Source organism: Trachinotus anak, unplaced genomic scaffold (genome assembly GCF_046630095.1).
Source record: "Trachinotus anak isolate AG129_WGS33_773 ecotype Australia unplaced genomic scaffold, CSIRO_AGI_Tana_v1 ptg000021l, whole genome shotgun sequence".
NCBI lineage: Eukaryota > Metazoa > Chordata > Actinopteri > Carangiformes > Carangidae > Trachinotus > Trachinotus anak.
In genome coordinates, this window is record NW_027273872.1 from 16,410,473 (window position 1) to 16,426,994 (window position 16,522).

Genomic DNA, 16,522 nt, shown 5'->3' on the forward strand with positions numbered 1-16,522 from the left:
GTTCCTCTCCATCTTTCTCTGTTTTTCTTATTGTTTGCTCTCTTGTCTTACACCCAACTATTTCTGTCAGTTTGTCGATCTCAGTTTCTCTCTCTCCCTCTTCCCGCTAAGGCACCGTGTTTGTGTCAGGTCTTGGCTTGGGTGGCATGCTTCCATATGGAAGTGTTCAGGAGATGATATAGAACATATGTGACCCCAGCTCGCTGGCTGGGGACTCTGGAGATCACACCGTGTCATTAGTGGCGGTGAGAACGCCAGCACTGCAGTGCAAGGGAGGAGAAGGAAGGATAAGGACAGATATAATTAGGTTAAGGAAAGGGGAAAGGGTGAAAAAGGAGGAAAAGAACAAGAGATGGTGCTGAGTACATTGTGTCCTTTGTGGAGCTCATTGCATGTGTGTGTTTGTGTGTGTGTGTGTGTGTGTGTGTGTGTGTATTCTGGCCCCTAGCTGGTTAGGTCTCAACGCTGCTGAAGGCTGAACTTGGCAGAAAGGCCAGGTACACTCTCACGCTTCAGTGTGCATTCAGTGGTTGCTTTGAACCTGACTCTATTGGGACCAACTTTAACAAATTGATTTTGTCTGAACCTTTACATAACAAGATCTGTCAGGATCCATTAACTTACTGTTCTAAAGAAAAAGAGTGCTTAGTTTAATAAGATGCTTTCATAACATTTACCCAAATGACAGCTTGCTGAACAGCAGATCCACAAAGTCGTGAAGACATGCGCTGATGTCATACAGCATCCACAGACCTCAAAATGAAAACAAAGTCTCGATCTGCACATTTTCCACATATTGCTCCATGGTGTATGAATCTGATTTGATTGTTGCCGTCATAGCCTGGCCTTTGGAATGATTTGGACAAGCCACAGTTATTTTGGTTCAACTTGTGAAAGTCAGCAGAGCCTAACTTTATTTCTCACATTCCACTCTGCATGAGAGATACTGCTCATATAAAGCCACTCCACTGTATGTGTGTTTCGTTGTGATCTGTAGAGGATGGGTTGACTGGGAAAGACGTAAGCTGCTCCTACAGTATACATATTGTCCTCTATGCAGCAATATTGTAAATGTAATCCTGACCTGCCAAAAATATTGACAACGCGGAGGAGAAATAAAGCTGCTGCAGGTGGCTGTAAAGTAACAAAAACCCAACCTAAAAAAAACAATAAATAGAATCTGTTAAAGCTGCTTATACTCTTTTCTTGGCAACTTTGGGGGCAGGATATTAAATTCCACAACCTGTATTCACCATCAGTCTGCTACTGGTCAGCTTGTACAGTAGATCTATCAGCGTTTGTGCTGAAAATAGCTGCCTACAGACGCTGGAAATGAAGTTGCTGAGAACAGTAAGACTGAACCATACAGTCAATTTCCAGCTTCCATGAACACACCACATTAGGTCTTTGCTTCTTTGTGTTTGATAATACTATCTCTACTTCCTTTGACATATTTTGAATTTATTCAGTTGACTGGGTGAATGCACCTGTCGCTGGGCTGCCATCATCATCCCATAACTGTCAACCCACTCCTGTAACACAGTTAATTTTCAGGAAATTAGTACATAAATGACAAAAAACATTAGCAGTAGTTGGGTCCAAGTCATGAGAAATAGCAGCTTATAGCAGGGTGTGTCCTTTAGAAGCACGGTTATTACTGGTCATCTGCCTTACATCAAGCTCGTGCAAAACATTACAAATTAATAGCCTGTTTTCATCAGTCAGTTACAAGGAATTTTGTGAGACACAATCTTTATTAATGGTACATGGACAGAAATGTGGGCATGGAAGTGAGGAAGAAAAGAGAAAATGAATTGGGAAGACAATAGCCTGTGTGGTGAGACATAAAGCTGAATATGGAGGAAATTAAGACAATTTGAAAGTAAATATTGGAATTAATTAGTTGACAGAGTGCATGTAATATGGTAAAAATTGAATAAGAGACAATATGAAATAAAGAGGGTCAGAGAGAGCAAGACAAGACAGTGAAGCAGAAGAGCTATCCAGCAGAGAGAAAGATGGCGGCTGAGAGAGACAGACAGAGCTTGTTTGCTCAGGCATTGATTCAGGGCCCCTCGAGGCTGCGTCCTCCATTTACCAATTTGTGTCTTTCCTTCTCACATCCTCACCTCCGCCCATCTTCCCTCTCTCTGGCGGATCATTCGTAGGGAACAAACTGCGCCGCTCGGGAACACCGGACCCTTGGTTGCCGGGCAACCACACACTGACTTGATGGAGTGGAGGCAACTTCAGAGGCCTCTGTGAGAACAGTATCAAGGCTGTTATTAGAGTCCCAATAACCCCCACGACACACACATGCAAACACACACATGCACACAATGTCCAAGTGTATAAGTAGACAAACACAACACGTGGAAACATGCTAGAAATATGTTACATAGTTAAAAAGAAGTCTAGTCTGTTCTACTGTTACCATAAAGGAAGTGCAAACAGATGCATGTACCCCCTCATCATATGTATTAGTGACAGAAAAACCAACATGGTAGCAAAACTTGCCGGCCGACTGCTATTATAGTTCATACATCCTGTATTTTACTTTTCTCCTGCAGACGTCAATCTTTACTTTTGCCACCCTTTCTGGTTTTTATGAGGTAAGAGGGAGGACTTCCTCTCTCCTCCCTGCTAAAGATGAGTGTGGCTTTGATAATAACAGAGACAGTTATTAATTAAAGGGGGAAACGGACTCAGTGCTCCCCTCTTTAATTCACCACCACGCCACATGAGGCTGAGATGTGGAAGGGTAAAATGTGGGTGCACTTTTTACTTGAAATTTTTGCAGTGAGCATGGGCGTGTATATGTGTCCATATGTGTGTATCCATGTGAGCTAGTTTGAAACTAGTAATTGGCTTGCACCATTAAAACTTCATAAATGTCTTGGCTAGTTATCAATCTGTTGCTAATAAGTGCCATCAAATCACTATTACACCAAAATATTTCACTTTAGCTTCAATAGCTGTAGCATATCCTCCAAATATTTTTTTTTCAGGGGTAAAAAATCAATAAACTTACTTGCCTATCCTTTCTAGATGTAGGTATTTCTGTCTCTATGTAGATATATGTTTCGGTTAGTTGTATTTCTGCAGTTTAGAATGAGTGGGAAATGTCTGATTATGCTAACCTAGTTGACATTACATCTAATATTAATGGCATTACGTTGTATTATTTTTGTGAAAAGATAAAACATGATAATAATCATATCAAACATATCAGCATTTTAAATGTCGAAAAAATTGCTTTCACATTCAAGAAGTGAGGAAGACCTTGCCCCACTGTCTGCTATGTAGACAATATTCAGAGCTTGGAAAACTTTTATAAAAAAACTTTTTGATTTTTTTTTTTTTATGTGTGGACCCTTGGAGCAATGAATATAAATAATTGAGGAGTAGACAATCAACTTCACGACTGGTTTAAATGTAGGGAGTGGCCACTTTCGTCTTGCTGGTTTACATGCCTGTAAATTTGAATTAATTACACTTTTGTACCCATGGTTTCTTTAAAATGAACTGAGCAATTGAATTGTGGAGAACCGAGCTGAGCTAATGATGTTTAGCATGTAAATATTGACAAAAGTTGTGTCCTTATACTCTTGCTACACTGTTTTGCACGAGCCGTAAACTGGTCACCATTGACCGGATGGGTTCTAAGAGGCTCGGCTCTGTCAGTTGTATTTTTGTGAGCCCTCTGTTCAAGCTTGGTATGGAAAAATAGCAACAAATTCAACAAAATAATTGACCAAGATACAGGTGAGTCGCAATCAATAAGATGCGCATTCTCTGTTTTAGTGGAACACAACATGCTGAGGGAGAACTGGAGCGTTTACTTCTACAAATTGCCCTGTTTTAGTTGTCTAACCTGTAATATTTACCTCTTTCATATATGCACTGAATTGAACCTCAAATATACAGGACAAAGTGCGTCCTGTATCAGTTCAATACGGAACGTCTTTTAGTTTCCAATTACGGGATGATCCAGTATTTTGCTGATGCTTGGCAACCCTACTCTAAACAGTTAGGGTGTTAGCAAGCTCTCGTTCGGTTAGCTATCAACACTTAGGCTACACCTGTTGTTACTGGGTATAGCTGTATATTTAGTAACAACTCTCTATGTAAGAGCCAGTTTGTGTGATGCAATCTGTTTTAATCTAGTGATGTATAAATCTAAACCTAGTAAACACATTATATTCAGGTTGAATTTGAACTGATGCCATCAGCCTGCTGCACATACTCACACAAACAGATGATTGGATGCTTGTCCAAATTGTTCACAGTCCCTTAAAAGCTCATGCAGAGGACACGAAGACCAGAGACAGGCACCATCAACACTAGGTCACTACTGAGTGACTCTGTGCCGCTGGGAATGCCCTACACGCTCCTTTTTCTGTTTCATAGAAAAAAAGTCTGGTTTGACTTTTATTACAGTTTCTAAATAGTCCTGTGGGGAGACACAGAAGCTATGGGCCTTTATGGACAAGCTAGTGCCTTGTTACTATCCAGAGGATATGCTCAGGGTAAAGGGAGAAGTATGAGGAATCTTGGCAATAAGATGGTACAAGGCAGGAATCTTTTAAGTTTGAGAATGGTGATTAAAGGAATGTAGGGCTATATCTCTGTCAAGTGTAAGACAGGGGGTGTGGTGAGACCTGATGACTGCCAAAGGGAGAAAGAGAGCGAGAGGGAGGTGTCCACCCCCAGCTCTGATATACAGTACCAGTAAAAAGTTTGGACACACCTTAAAAGTCAATGGTTTTTCTTTATTTTTCTTATTTTCTACATTGTAGAACGATGCTGAAGGCATCAACACTATGAAATGACATGTATAGAATAATGTAGTAAAAATATCCAAAATACGAGAGATTCTGGAATAAGAATTTGTGCTGTAGCAGCATGATTACTATTAATCAGAACGAAGGGCCCAGAAAGATCAAACCATGAAAAACAGTCCCCATCCAAAAGTACACAGAACTACATGGAGACCTTGTCCTTGTATAGCCTACATATAACCCACTTCACTCTTGTATAACATGTTTTTTCAATCAAAATGTCATGCCAATAAATATTCATTGAATTGAACTGAGTTCAAACAATGGGCAAAGAGAGAGAGAGGGGGAGAGAAAGAGAAATTCAAAAGGATTCCATACACACCTGTAGTCCAGGTGCCATGATGAGACAAATCTAGAGACAGGGAGAAAGAAAGGATAGTAAGTGGAATGGTTTGCTGCTCTCATTATAAACACAGACAGTATGTTTAGTGCAAAGGTGTGTTGCTTGTGGTTCTGTGTCTTTGTATGCATTAGTCTGTGCATTCGTTGTATTTGTGCACAAATGCATTAATGTGTGACCCTCTGCTCACTCACACAGAGGCCACTGGGATTATACAAGTCCATCCTAATTCATGCAGATGAGGTATTACTTTTTCCAACATGAGTGGTGTTGCTCCAGTGACCTGGTCCACCCAGGTATTTCTCCGCTCCGCTCTAATACCTGCGATCATCCTCTTAGTGGGCCATAGGTCGATTAACCACAATGAAATGTTCAAAGAGAGGTGTACAAGGTGTGTGTGTGTGTGTGTGAAGGTTTATGTGTTGTGGAGGGGAACTATGAGAAGTGTGGGGGCTGATCTATGTGATTGTGTGTCTTTCTGTGCTTCATCCTAATACACAACGCTTAACTGTGATTTCTAAAATTCCCAGATGCTAATTCTTGTGGCCAATAGGGGGAGACATCGTGCCCCCCTTGACTTGTTAAAATCAAATATTTTCAGTTTCAGAATTTAAGTGAAGCATTCTGCAGAATTGAATTGATTTAAAGAATATTATTATTTATAATTATGTCCTAATATAAATATTTTAAAAATAAGCAAAAAATATAAAATTCATAAAAAGGTAAAAAACACACATAATTTCATAAAATACCTGCTTATAGAATTGTCCCCCCTCTCTATATCTCTTTTTTCTCTCTTTTATCTCTTTGCCAACTGGATTTCTTTAAGAGTTCTGGTTATTCCAAAGCTCGGGGTCCTTCATGGCAAAGGCAAAATTATCATTAAACCTTAGACTTGATATTGCAACAACCGGTATGTCTGCGAGCAACAGACGTTGTTCTCTAAAATTGAGCAATCTTAAAATCACTTCAAGAAATTCACTTCAGTGAGGGGATGCAGTTTCCAGGGGTCTGTGTTCTCTTTTTTGTGTACCTGATTAGAGTCCAGCTGCTGCTTTTGGAGCCAGCTGGAGATGTGCCAGGGGCTTGTTGCCAAATCCAAGACCATTACAACAGTCAAGCCATATGCGATAAATGCATGAATAAAAGCAGTTGTCCTGACTTAAGAGATGTACGTGACTACATCACTGTGTTAACTGTGTCTGGGCTTGAATTGCTGTCAAAAACAACACTCATGTGTTTCCAGTACTTGACGACATTCTAAGCTCATTAATCAAGTTGGCTACAAAACTATTGAATTTTGTATGTGCTGTACAGCTTTGAATATGTAAGTGGAAACTGCACGCTGCAGGACAAGTAGAACTGGGTATCATCAGCATAAGGAAATTGAAACTAATAATGCAGGTATTCAACAGATGACCCAAAGGTAACATAAATATATCACATATATAAATATATTACTAATTATTTATTTATTCATTCATTGATTTATTGATTTTATTTTTTTTATATAGCTATTTATTTATTTATTGACTCACTTACATTGACATTTATTTGTATATTTCTACATTTATTACCTAATTTATTTATTTCAGGATTTATTTTATAGCTGTATTTATTTATTCATTTAATCTTGATTTAGATGGCATTCCATAACAAACCACAGGTCAAGATGAACCAGAACTGGGGCAACCCAATAGTTTGGATGCACCTTATATTCTGTGAGTGGGTGAGTCGCCTGTTAGACTCCGGACCAGCCCATCTCTTTGCTTCATGTCACGTCCCCTCGCTCTCCTCATTTCCTGTCACTCTACACTGTCCTACCCAATAAAGGCACAAAAAGGCACAAAAATAACTTAAATAACTTAAAAAAGATGAACTAGAAGTGAGAAATGACCACCATCAGCTGTTGAAAACAAACCATTCTCATACTGCTACAAAACCCCCAAACTCAGCTGAAACTTCTCAAAGATATCGTTCTTGTTCTTGAATCAAGCAGCTCTGTCTCTAGCTATAATAGTTTACACTCCATATCAGAAATTAAACGTATGCTTAGCATGAGTTGGGAAAGCGTGGAGGAAATAGTACAGATAAAAATAACCATGTGTTTTGAAATTAAATATAGATGACAGCATCAATGTCTTAGGATTTGTACAGGGTCATCGTGGGGCTTTGAACCTGCTGACCCTGAATCATCTGTTTTATGTCATGCACTCCCTCTGTGTGTCCATCTTGTATCTGAGGGAGCCCTCCCAGAGAGCAATGTCTCCAGATTGCTCCTGACACCCTCTATTACAGGGTTATGTGGTTGTCAACAGTAGTTTGAAAGAGGGGTCAATGTGTGAATGGAGGTGCTATGAGAGGGTGCTAAAAAACGGAGACTGTTTCACACAAAACATGAAGGCGAGAGACTCTCCATTTACCACAAACTCATGTCTTTCTCTCACCCAAACCTCAAATAAAGCCACACAGCTCTCCAGCTGTTGCTGAAAAGGTTCCAGCGCGTGACAAAATATTCTAAATCCTCAGTGTTACTTCATGGTGACAGACATAAAACTAATCACAGCATGATGTGCTGTTTATTGCATTTTTGGCTCCACATAGATCGGATCGACGCTGCCACTAGGTTGCCTGCAGCAGATCAGCTGTTTGGCAGGGCCTACTTTACCATGGCGACCCTGTTCATTTTCTGTGGAGCCCAAGGGGAGGCAGAGAGGAGTGAGGTCAGGAGGAATTGGAAATCTGATCCCCCTCCAAAAACAGTGAAATGACATTCCAATAACCCTGAGACCCTCGCTCGGACCTGCCTCAGATAATGGCCTGGGGCCATGGTGTGTGCGTGTTTGCATTTCACTTATACTGTGCATGTACATTCATGTGTGTGCCTGCATATATGTCTGAATATGTGTATGAAGCATGCACAGGCCACTGATCACTGCTCCAATACTGAAGAGACACATTCAAATCCACAGACTTAGAATACTTTATGGGTTCCTCTTGTAAAACCAGGCACAGACAAGCAAGACAAAGCAGTATTTTTTTTTTTTGGCTGTGGCTACGACATAAAAGACACAAATATATGATGGAAGAAGTGCAAGCAGCATGTTGTAGAACAGCTGAAAGAGTGAGACTGCTGTTTTGGACAATAATGAGCAGTACAACTTATATTTTCTGTTCCACTTTTTCACTGATACATCTGTTAACACAGCTGCTTGGGATGTTTGACATCACCAGGACATACAGTATGTTTTGTTTAAGTTCTGTTGCCTGGTCATTTTCAGGAATGTACTTTGTCTCAAAAGTTTGCAGAGACAATTTCATTTAAGTCATTACATTGGTAGTTAGAATAGTGATCAAATGCTCAGCAGCTGTGCTGTTAATACTATCTGAAGAAAACTGTGTGTGTGTGTGAGTGTTGACGTCAGCATGTCCGTCTGGCAGACGACTCTGGAGATTCCGGGAAGTTATAGGTTGAGGTGGCGTCCATTTTATGCTTGAAGGTGGATTTGATTAATGTGTGTGTGTGTATCTAGTGTGTTACAGAAAGAAAAAGCTGTTTGAATGTTCACTTCCACAAACATTGTGTTTAGACACATCTTCTCTCCCAGCCGTATCCCAAAAGAGCAGGAAAAGTGTAAGATGTAAAACATATCTTCCTGATTTCCTCTGCACTGACCTAAAATTTCATAATCGTCACATTCCTCTGTTGCGATGTAAGGATCATTTTTCCCAGACGAGGTCAGGTTTCTGGTTGTCAGTCGCGCCTGTGGATCTCTCCAATTTTCCAGTGCGGTACAGCCAGCAACGCTTTCCCCCTAATGTTTCGTGCGCTTCTTGGATGAAAAACATTTTATGGCCCCTTTATGTGTCAACCTCATGCTTCTGAATGCCTTTCAGCTCTGATATAAATAATTAGCAACATCTCAGAGTAAATTACCCCACAATATTGTCTGAATGGAAGAAGTGGATGACCTACCACAGCTGGCCAAAAGCAGACTTGATATTTTGACTGTCTGGAGTAACCCCCCCCCCCCCCCCCCCCCCAATCAGAACACAACTGGGACCTCCTGGAATACATTCTAGAGGAGGTTTTAATGTTTGAGGTGAATTTAGTAAGGTCACTAATGAAAGTGATGGTAGCTTTTCATACCCATTGTGCCGCAGATGTATCAGGCAGGAGCCAAGCCCAACTGTGTAAATCCACTCCATCGCGGATCATTTACTCTCTAAATCATTAGGGGTGTCTGGAGACAGAGTTCCTCAGACAGGGACGGCAAGCCGACAGAACACAAACTTCAGGCAGGGTAAGTGGCTTCTGCTGTATGTTTACACTCCTCCTCAATCGATGAGTGTTGCATAACTTTTGGTCGGGTACTTACCTAACCGCTTGTCCCTTTTTTTCTTTCTCCTTTCCGTGGTAATGCCTCTTCATCTGCAAGGAAAGCCGACCAATCACATGGCTCAGATAGCTGTGACCACGCCACACCGTTACCTCATTCATGCATGAGCTGTTCCCTAATTGGCAGCTGAGACAACATGTGGTTCATGCTGGCATCTAATTAACAGCTGCAACTGAATAATTGGAAAGAGGAAAGTAAAGGAGGTGCTTAAGAGTAAAGTTTGAATGTTTAAATCCTGGGATTCTCACTTTTAGAGGAGTTCTCTCGTCCTACAGATGTAGATACGGACAGACACTGTGCCTCATCTGGTGAGATCTGACATTTATGTTTCAAACATGAGGGTGATAGAATATCTCCAATCAGACGGTGGCTTGTAAAAGGCTAGTCAAGCTTCATTTAAAACGTGAAAATCACCATGATAAGATTTGTAATATTTGCTCATGACAGCCATAATAAGATATATGTGTATTTCATCATCCAACTTTTTGTTGTTTTGCTCTATATACACCATATAAATCATATATTATTCAGCATTAAAATTTCAAAACAAAGTGCAAATAAAAACATCCTCCTACCACTAGCTGTGAAAGAATACATAAATGGGAATGAAATGTCATGCAGAGCCATGTCTAGCCACACAACAAAACAGTGCGAGGCCTTCCACTGGATTTCCTCAAGTCATTCAAATCAACAAAATCCAACTCCCAGATGAGCTGAAGTTCAGGCATCTCTGTGTCAATCCTTGACTTTTACAAAAAGGGACATTGTCCAGCACAGTTGAGGGTAATGTACCTCAGAGTTTTGGCTATTTTATCAGAGACTTTTCTATTGTTTGACTTTGAGTAGCAATAATGCTTTTATGGAGCGCCAGAGGCATATTGTGTTTGGGTTGTCCATCCGTCCATCTGACACAATAGCTCAGTAACACCTTGACAGAATTCCTTCAGATTTTGAACAAACATTCATCTAAAGGATGAACTGATTAGATTTTAGTGGCTAAAGGTCAAAGTTCAAGGTTACAGTGGCCTCACAAAACATGATTTTGGTCTTGTGACCGCAAAATCACAAGGAACTCCTCAAGGGAATCCCTTCAAACTTGGCACAAATGTCCACTTCGATTCAAGGACAAACTGATTAGACCTTGGCGGTCAAAGGTCAAAGTCATGGTGACTTCACAAAACATGGTTTGGCCTTGTGATTCTAATATCTCGGTAACGCCTTCAGGGAATTTCTTCAACTTTGATACAAATATTCACTTGGACTCAAGGACAAACTGATTTGACTTGGTGGTCAGATGTCAAAGGTCAAAGTCAGTGTGACCTCACAAAACAGGTTTTTAAGAAAATTTCACACAAATGGTTAATATTTTATATGACTATAAACAGGGATGTAATCTGAAACTAGTCGGAGTTTTGGAGGCATACAACCGCGATGTGGTAATGCTAGCTTTTGGTCAAAATGCAGTATGAGTATCGATGGAAAAATTCCCTCTATTAACATAATATGGACTGCGCAAGAAAAGTGGACTTCCTCTTTGACAAATGTTTTCACAAGTAATTTAAAGTACATTATATTAGCAGGCATTTGCCCACTGCCAGTGTAGCAAGTGACCTCCAGCAGCCAAATTCACTTGTTGTCTTTTCTTGATGTGTTGTGACTGTGGTCTGTACAATGATATTCTTGATTGATGGTGTGTTGTTGATGTTGTGCACTGTACTCCATTGTACATGAGGAATCAATGATGTAATCGTGAGCATTTCACTGGGTGCAGCTGGTCATCACCAGGGACATTCTGAGGTGTTTTCACCTTAAAGGAGATGCCAGACACAGTGAGCTTGGTAAACACTGGAGGTGTGCAGCCGAATACATTACTGGACAGCTAACACAGACAGGGAGGGATTTCATTTGCTCTGTGTGTGTGTCTGTGTGTGTAGGAAGGGAGAGGAACAGAGAGTACACACATAACATGTATGAGTGTTTGTGTACACGGTGTGTTTATGTGGATAATTCATCCATGGTGTGTATACACATTTGTATAATGATCAAGGCAGAACAAGAGTGTAACTGGAAATCAGCTCCGTGGCAGAATGTAAGTTGAAGGTTTGAATTGAGTTTATTGATGTCAGACTCTAAAGCCATCTCTCTAAATCCCCTCCCAATGTGTGTGTGTGTGTGTGTTTGTGTGTGTTTGTGTGTGTGTGTATGTGAGCGTATGAGTAATTGTCACCTATCCCCTGCCTGCAGAAGGGGCTTTAAGGATTTTAATTGAACGCTGCCTGTAGATGCAAAGTGTATTTCTCCAGAGAGAGTCACAACCCCTTTAATGTTCCCTGTATTTTATCTAAAGGAACTGGATTTCTAAACAGAAAACTAGAAACCTCTGTGAGTCCCTGTTTGATGTAGGTGTTTTAATACACTGACTCACACCAGAGAAAAACTAAATCCATGTTAGTAATGTTTTCTGATGCTGTTAAAGGCTTATTTGCTTTAATAATGTTTATAAACATGGCATTAAATTGTTTTGTCATGTGTGCTCAATTTGATAGTTATTTTGACAGTTATCCAACATAACTTAATCCCAGATTATAAAAATAATCCTAATATCTCACTGATCTTTAAGAGAGCATTTACTTGCCGCTGGCATTGTATTTGTCTGGATTAGCTAAACCAAGTATGAAGAACAAGGCACTTCTGTAGTTTCTATTATGGTCGGTAGAGAGTCACAGAAAAGAGAGAATCAAGTGATTTCTCTCCGAGGAAGTGAAACTTGTAAACTGGTATGTGTTGAGTATGAGATTATGCTCACTGTGGACAAAATCTTTGGTAAGGAAGTCTAATGGTCAGAGTTAGGGTTACAGCTGTGTATGTGCACGCTCATAACACACACATAAAGAGCCTAGCTCTGCAAAAAGTTTACTTTGGTGAATATGTATTTGCTGATAAAACTTGCCTGAAACTTGTATCATGTTTTTTTTTTTTACATCACAGACTTTAAGAAAATTAGCAACACAACTCGAGAGTTTCCTGACAGAGCACCAGTAATGCTTAGACCTATCTTTAAATTGTATCAAAAACTTCCTCTTGTATTATTTTTCATTGGGATTCTGAACCAAGGGTAAGGGCTTTCACTGTAACATAGTGAATATAATATCAACTGATGGGCCTATTAGTTTTTTTTCCAGTGGAGATGTTTTCAATTATGTGACATTCGAAGCCTTTAAACAATAAATACTTACCACTTTAGATTGACCACCATTCATCACCAACCCCACTATAACCACTGAGGGGCTGCGGCGAGTCAACAATGCGTAATATAGTTTGAAATTGAGGGTTGCCAGATCATAGTTGAGTATCCTCATTCCCGACCTTTTCACCCTTTATCATAATAACCACTGCTTTGCAGAAAACACACAAACCTGGCAATTCTGCATACCATTAACTGGAGTTAAAATGACAAGATAGTTTGAGATAAGCAAAAAAATTGGTAGGGACATGTCCCTACTGCCCATACCCAAATCTATGCATACTAGCTATCTGTGGAGGTTGCACACATTCACTATCATTCAAAAATGACAACATGGAGCAGCTCAGACTAATAATAATAATAATAATAATATATTTTATTTATAGAGCACTTTTTATGGTACTCAAAGATGCTTTACATGAGTTTAAAAGTATTTCTCTTTTTTTAACTACTTGCAGTTTGAAGTGAATTTTTTAACTTTTCAGGGCAGCAACTAGCTAAGCAACTCAACAACAAAGGCAGCCCCAACAAAAAAGGAACAATCTGTGCAGGAAACAACGCTATGTAAGAAGTGAAGTCTATGAACACATGCATGCAACCCATGTGAATGTTGCAGCATATTGAAATGTATGTGTTGGTGTACAGCATGTGTTCTGAGCTCAGCTCTGTGTATCTTGGCAGCAGCTGAAACATGATGAATGAGCATCAGGATTGATCTGGTGTTGCTACAGCTGGAGCGTATTGCATTTAGGAATGAGGCGTGTTTACGAAAACACCCAACCCTAGTTTGTCTTCATTATACAAATAGATACCGCTGATTCCACACACAGAGTTTCAACGCACGCACATGGATGCATGTATATAAACACGCACAAGGACACACACCAAAATTAGTAACCATTGGGAACCAAACCATTTAGACCACCCTTGCTTTAGGTGTTGCATTTTCAAATTAGGTTTGATGCTCCATGTAGTTTTGAATTTCCTTCTTTTCCCACTACAATTCTGTGTGTGCGTGCATGTGTGCACGTGTATGCAGCAGCAGAAAGGGCCACAGGTCAATTGGCAGTAGTGTCAGGTGTGTCTGGCAGACAGCCTGCTCCTCACTGGGACAAATCCTGTCTGTACTTCAGGCCCAGTCTGTTATTGGCATATGGATATGAGCCAATAATAATAATGTAATACTTACCACCTCGCACCGTGGATATTACAGAAAATGACACAACATTATCAGTTCTGGTGTAGTAGCTTTTATTACCCATAATTCATTTTTCATAATATTTGGGGATGACAGCACAGTGGTAGGCTGGTGAAGGGAGGGGCTGGTGTGTGATTAAAACCCACAGCATTTGAAGTGGATGGTTTGTTACCTGCCTCGCTTTGCTGTGTGCCTGGAATAATGAGGTTTAATCTAAGTGTGTAAGGATGCGTTTCCCTTGGTCAGCAAATACTTGAGCAAAATGAGCTTATAAACTCCAGCTGTTTACATCTGTTTTGTTTGCATTCAGCTGTTGAACCTAATAGATGAGCTCTGTGATCCCTACTCTACAAGCAGAACTAACTTCCTGGCTAGGTGACGAATGACCTTGTTTGAATGAAGGAGTGGATTCATTAAATTTAACGTAATCTAGTGTCATGTTAAGACAAGGCCTGCACAAAATGAGGAAAATCTGTGATGTGCGATGCTCAATATTGCAATGATGATAACTTGCAGTAAACGAATACTGAAGTCTGCAAACACATACATACATATCCTGTCTCATTCAGCCATCGTGCTAGCAAATGTCACAGTCACCACCAAACTGACGCCATGGCCCATGTGTCCAAGGCTCCATCTGACAAGTCCAATGTTCGCACGCTAAGTGTGTTCTTAACTGTATTTTATTATTTCTCAAAATACACAGTGTCAAGTTAGACTAAATATATTAGACTACCTCTGCTTATATTTAAGCATTTTTCACATTTTCAGGTTTACTATAGAAACACCAGCCCACTGTTCTATCTGTCAAACAGCTGTAGGCCTGTGACATCATCAGCCTAATTAAGGCACCTGAGCACTCACCCAACACACCTGTTGTTTCCTGACACCCTTGCCTGCTCCTGATGATGGTTTTAAAGTAAAGCTGAAAGCTTGAAACATCAAACATGGCTCATGGGATCCCCTGGTAAGCACTTTGCTTTTTTTTTTTTTCAGTTTTCTGAATGCACCCAAAACCTACAGTGTATCAGACACTAGTGTGACGTTCGCTCCTCAGGGGGGACTGCGATGCACTTCGCTCGCATATGCAAATGAAATTTAGTGACTGTGGTTTCTGATAGCTGGACTGGGAACATACACAGTTTCACTAAGCTCCCTTCATCTGTCTGTCTTTTCTCAATAGCAAAGAGTTGTAGTGTACAAACCCTGAGCTAGCAGCTTCCCATTTTTTAGCCAGTGCTAACTGTTTCTGCTTAGAAATGACAAAGGTCTGCAGCTGCGGGTCATATCAACTGTCACCAATTAATTGTCAGTGACTTGATGACAAGCTTGAATTAAACTTGGCTGACTGTTGGTTTAATTTTGCAGTTGTTTGATAAGTGAAACCAGATACAAATGGCTTTTTAGCTCTTTTTATTTAGCTAAGGGTTCAATTAGATATTGTATTTTCTTAGAGCAAGCTAAGGTGGTTTTGCAGCTATTTCACCACTGGCTTGATAATGTTTTTTTTTTTTCCACCAAGAGGGAGTTATCATAGCTGATATCTCAGAATCTGAATTACAACAAGGGGCTGCTGTGAATGTTTTCTCACACTTAGCTGCTCATAATTCTGAATGATATGACATGAATGCAGCTTAGGAACAGTAATGATTTCAACCTAGATTTAAGGTTAACAAGTGTTAATGTCCATGCACACATCTTAATATATCCCTGCTTCTCCTATGTTCATCTATATGCTCAGTGTGACACATATTTCTGACAAAATATAGCTTTAACGTAACATTAGGCTACTTACACAATGAAACTACACAGAGTATATATGTGTTTATTGGAGATTAAGTATAAAAGTCTGTATTCAGGGTTATGTTATAAAAATGAGAAGTATATAGTATAGTCGTTTAGTATATAGTAAACAAGAAAATTGTTTACTGAAGAAATTGCAGTGAGATTGCTGTGTTGCTGGCTTGGATTTGTCGGAAGACACATTTGAAGTAGCATTTAGAGAAAAAGGAAAAGGGATGAAGAATGCAAACTGTAGTGTAAGCAGTGAAAAAAGTTTAAATGTTAGTCATAGTGTGTAAGTGAGTTGAAGTACATGGAGAAAGACTGAGCTCCTAAAGCAAAGGATAATATATATAAGTAATTCTTATAAAATCATAACAATACCTGTCTATTATTATATAATAATATAATAACAACTATATGTTCTTTTAGCGTTTCAACATAACATGATGGAAGGGTTTTGAAAAATTATAATAAAGTGCTGAGTTTTACTAAATTAAGTAAAATGTGTAGCTTGACTTTCCATTTTTCTTCTTCATGGTCAACTCCAACACTAACAGTGTCATCTCACATCGTACCAACCGAGCAGCTTGAACATGTTCTTGTCTGACCCTTTGACCTTTGCCCAACTGCAAATTTGTCAGTTCAACAATTTTTTTTTTTTAATCACACAACAAGCATTTAATTTTACGAGCTACTGCTAGCCTGGTAGAGGCA

The 16,522-nt window shown here is 39.8% G+C and overlaps 1 protein-coding gene across 1 annotated transcript in view; it reads left to right on the forward strand.

Moving 5' to 3' along the window:
* The first annotated feature begins 14,878 nt into the window (after window positions 1-14,878).
* LOC139605811 (A disintegrin and metalloproteinase with thrombospondin motifs 2-like) overlaps window positions 14,879-16,522 on the forward strand; it is a 128,356-nt gene continuing 126,712 nt past the window's right edge. The window contains exon 1 of the mRNA XM_071457614.1: window positions 14,879-14,990. Coding sequence (XP_071313715.1) covers window positions 14,978-14,990 — 13 coding nt within the window. The 5' untranslated portion in view covers window positions 14,879-14,977. The remainder of the gene's footprint in view (window positions 14,991-16,522) is intronic.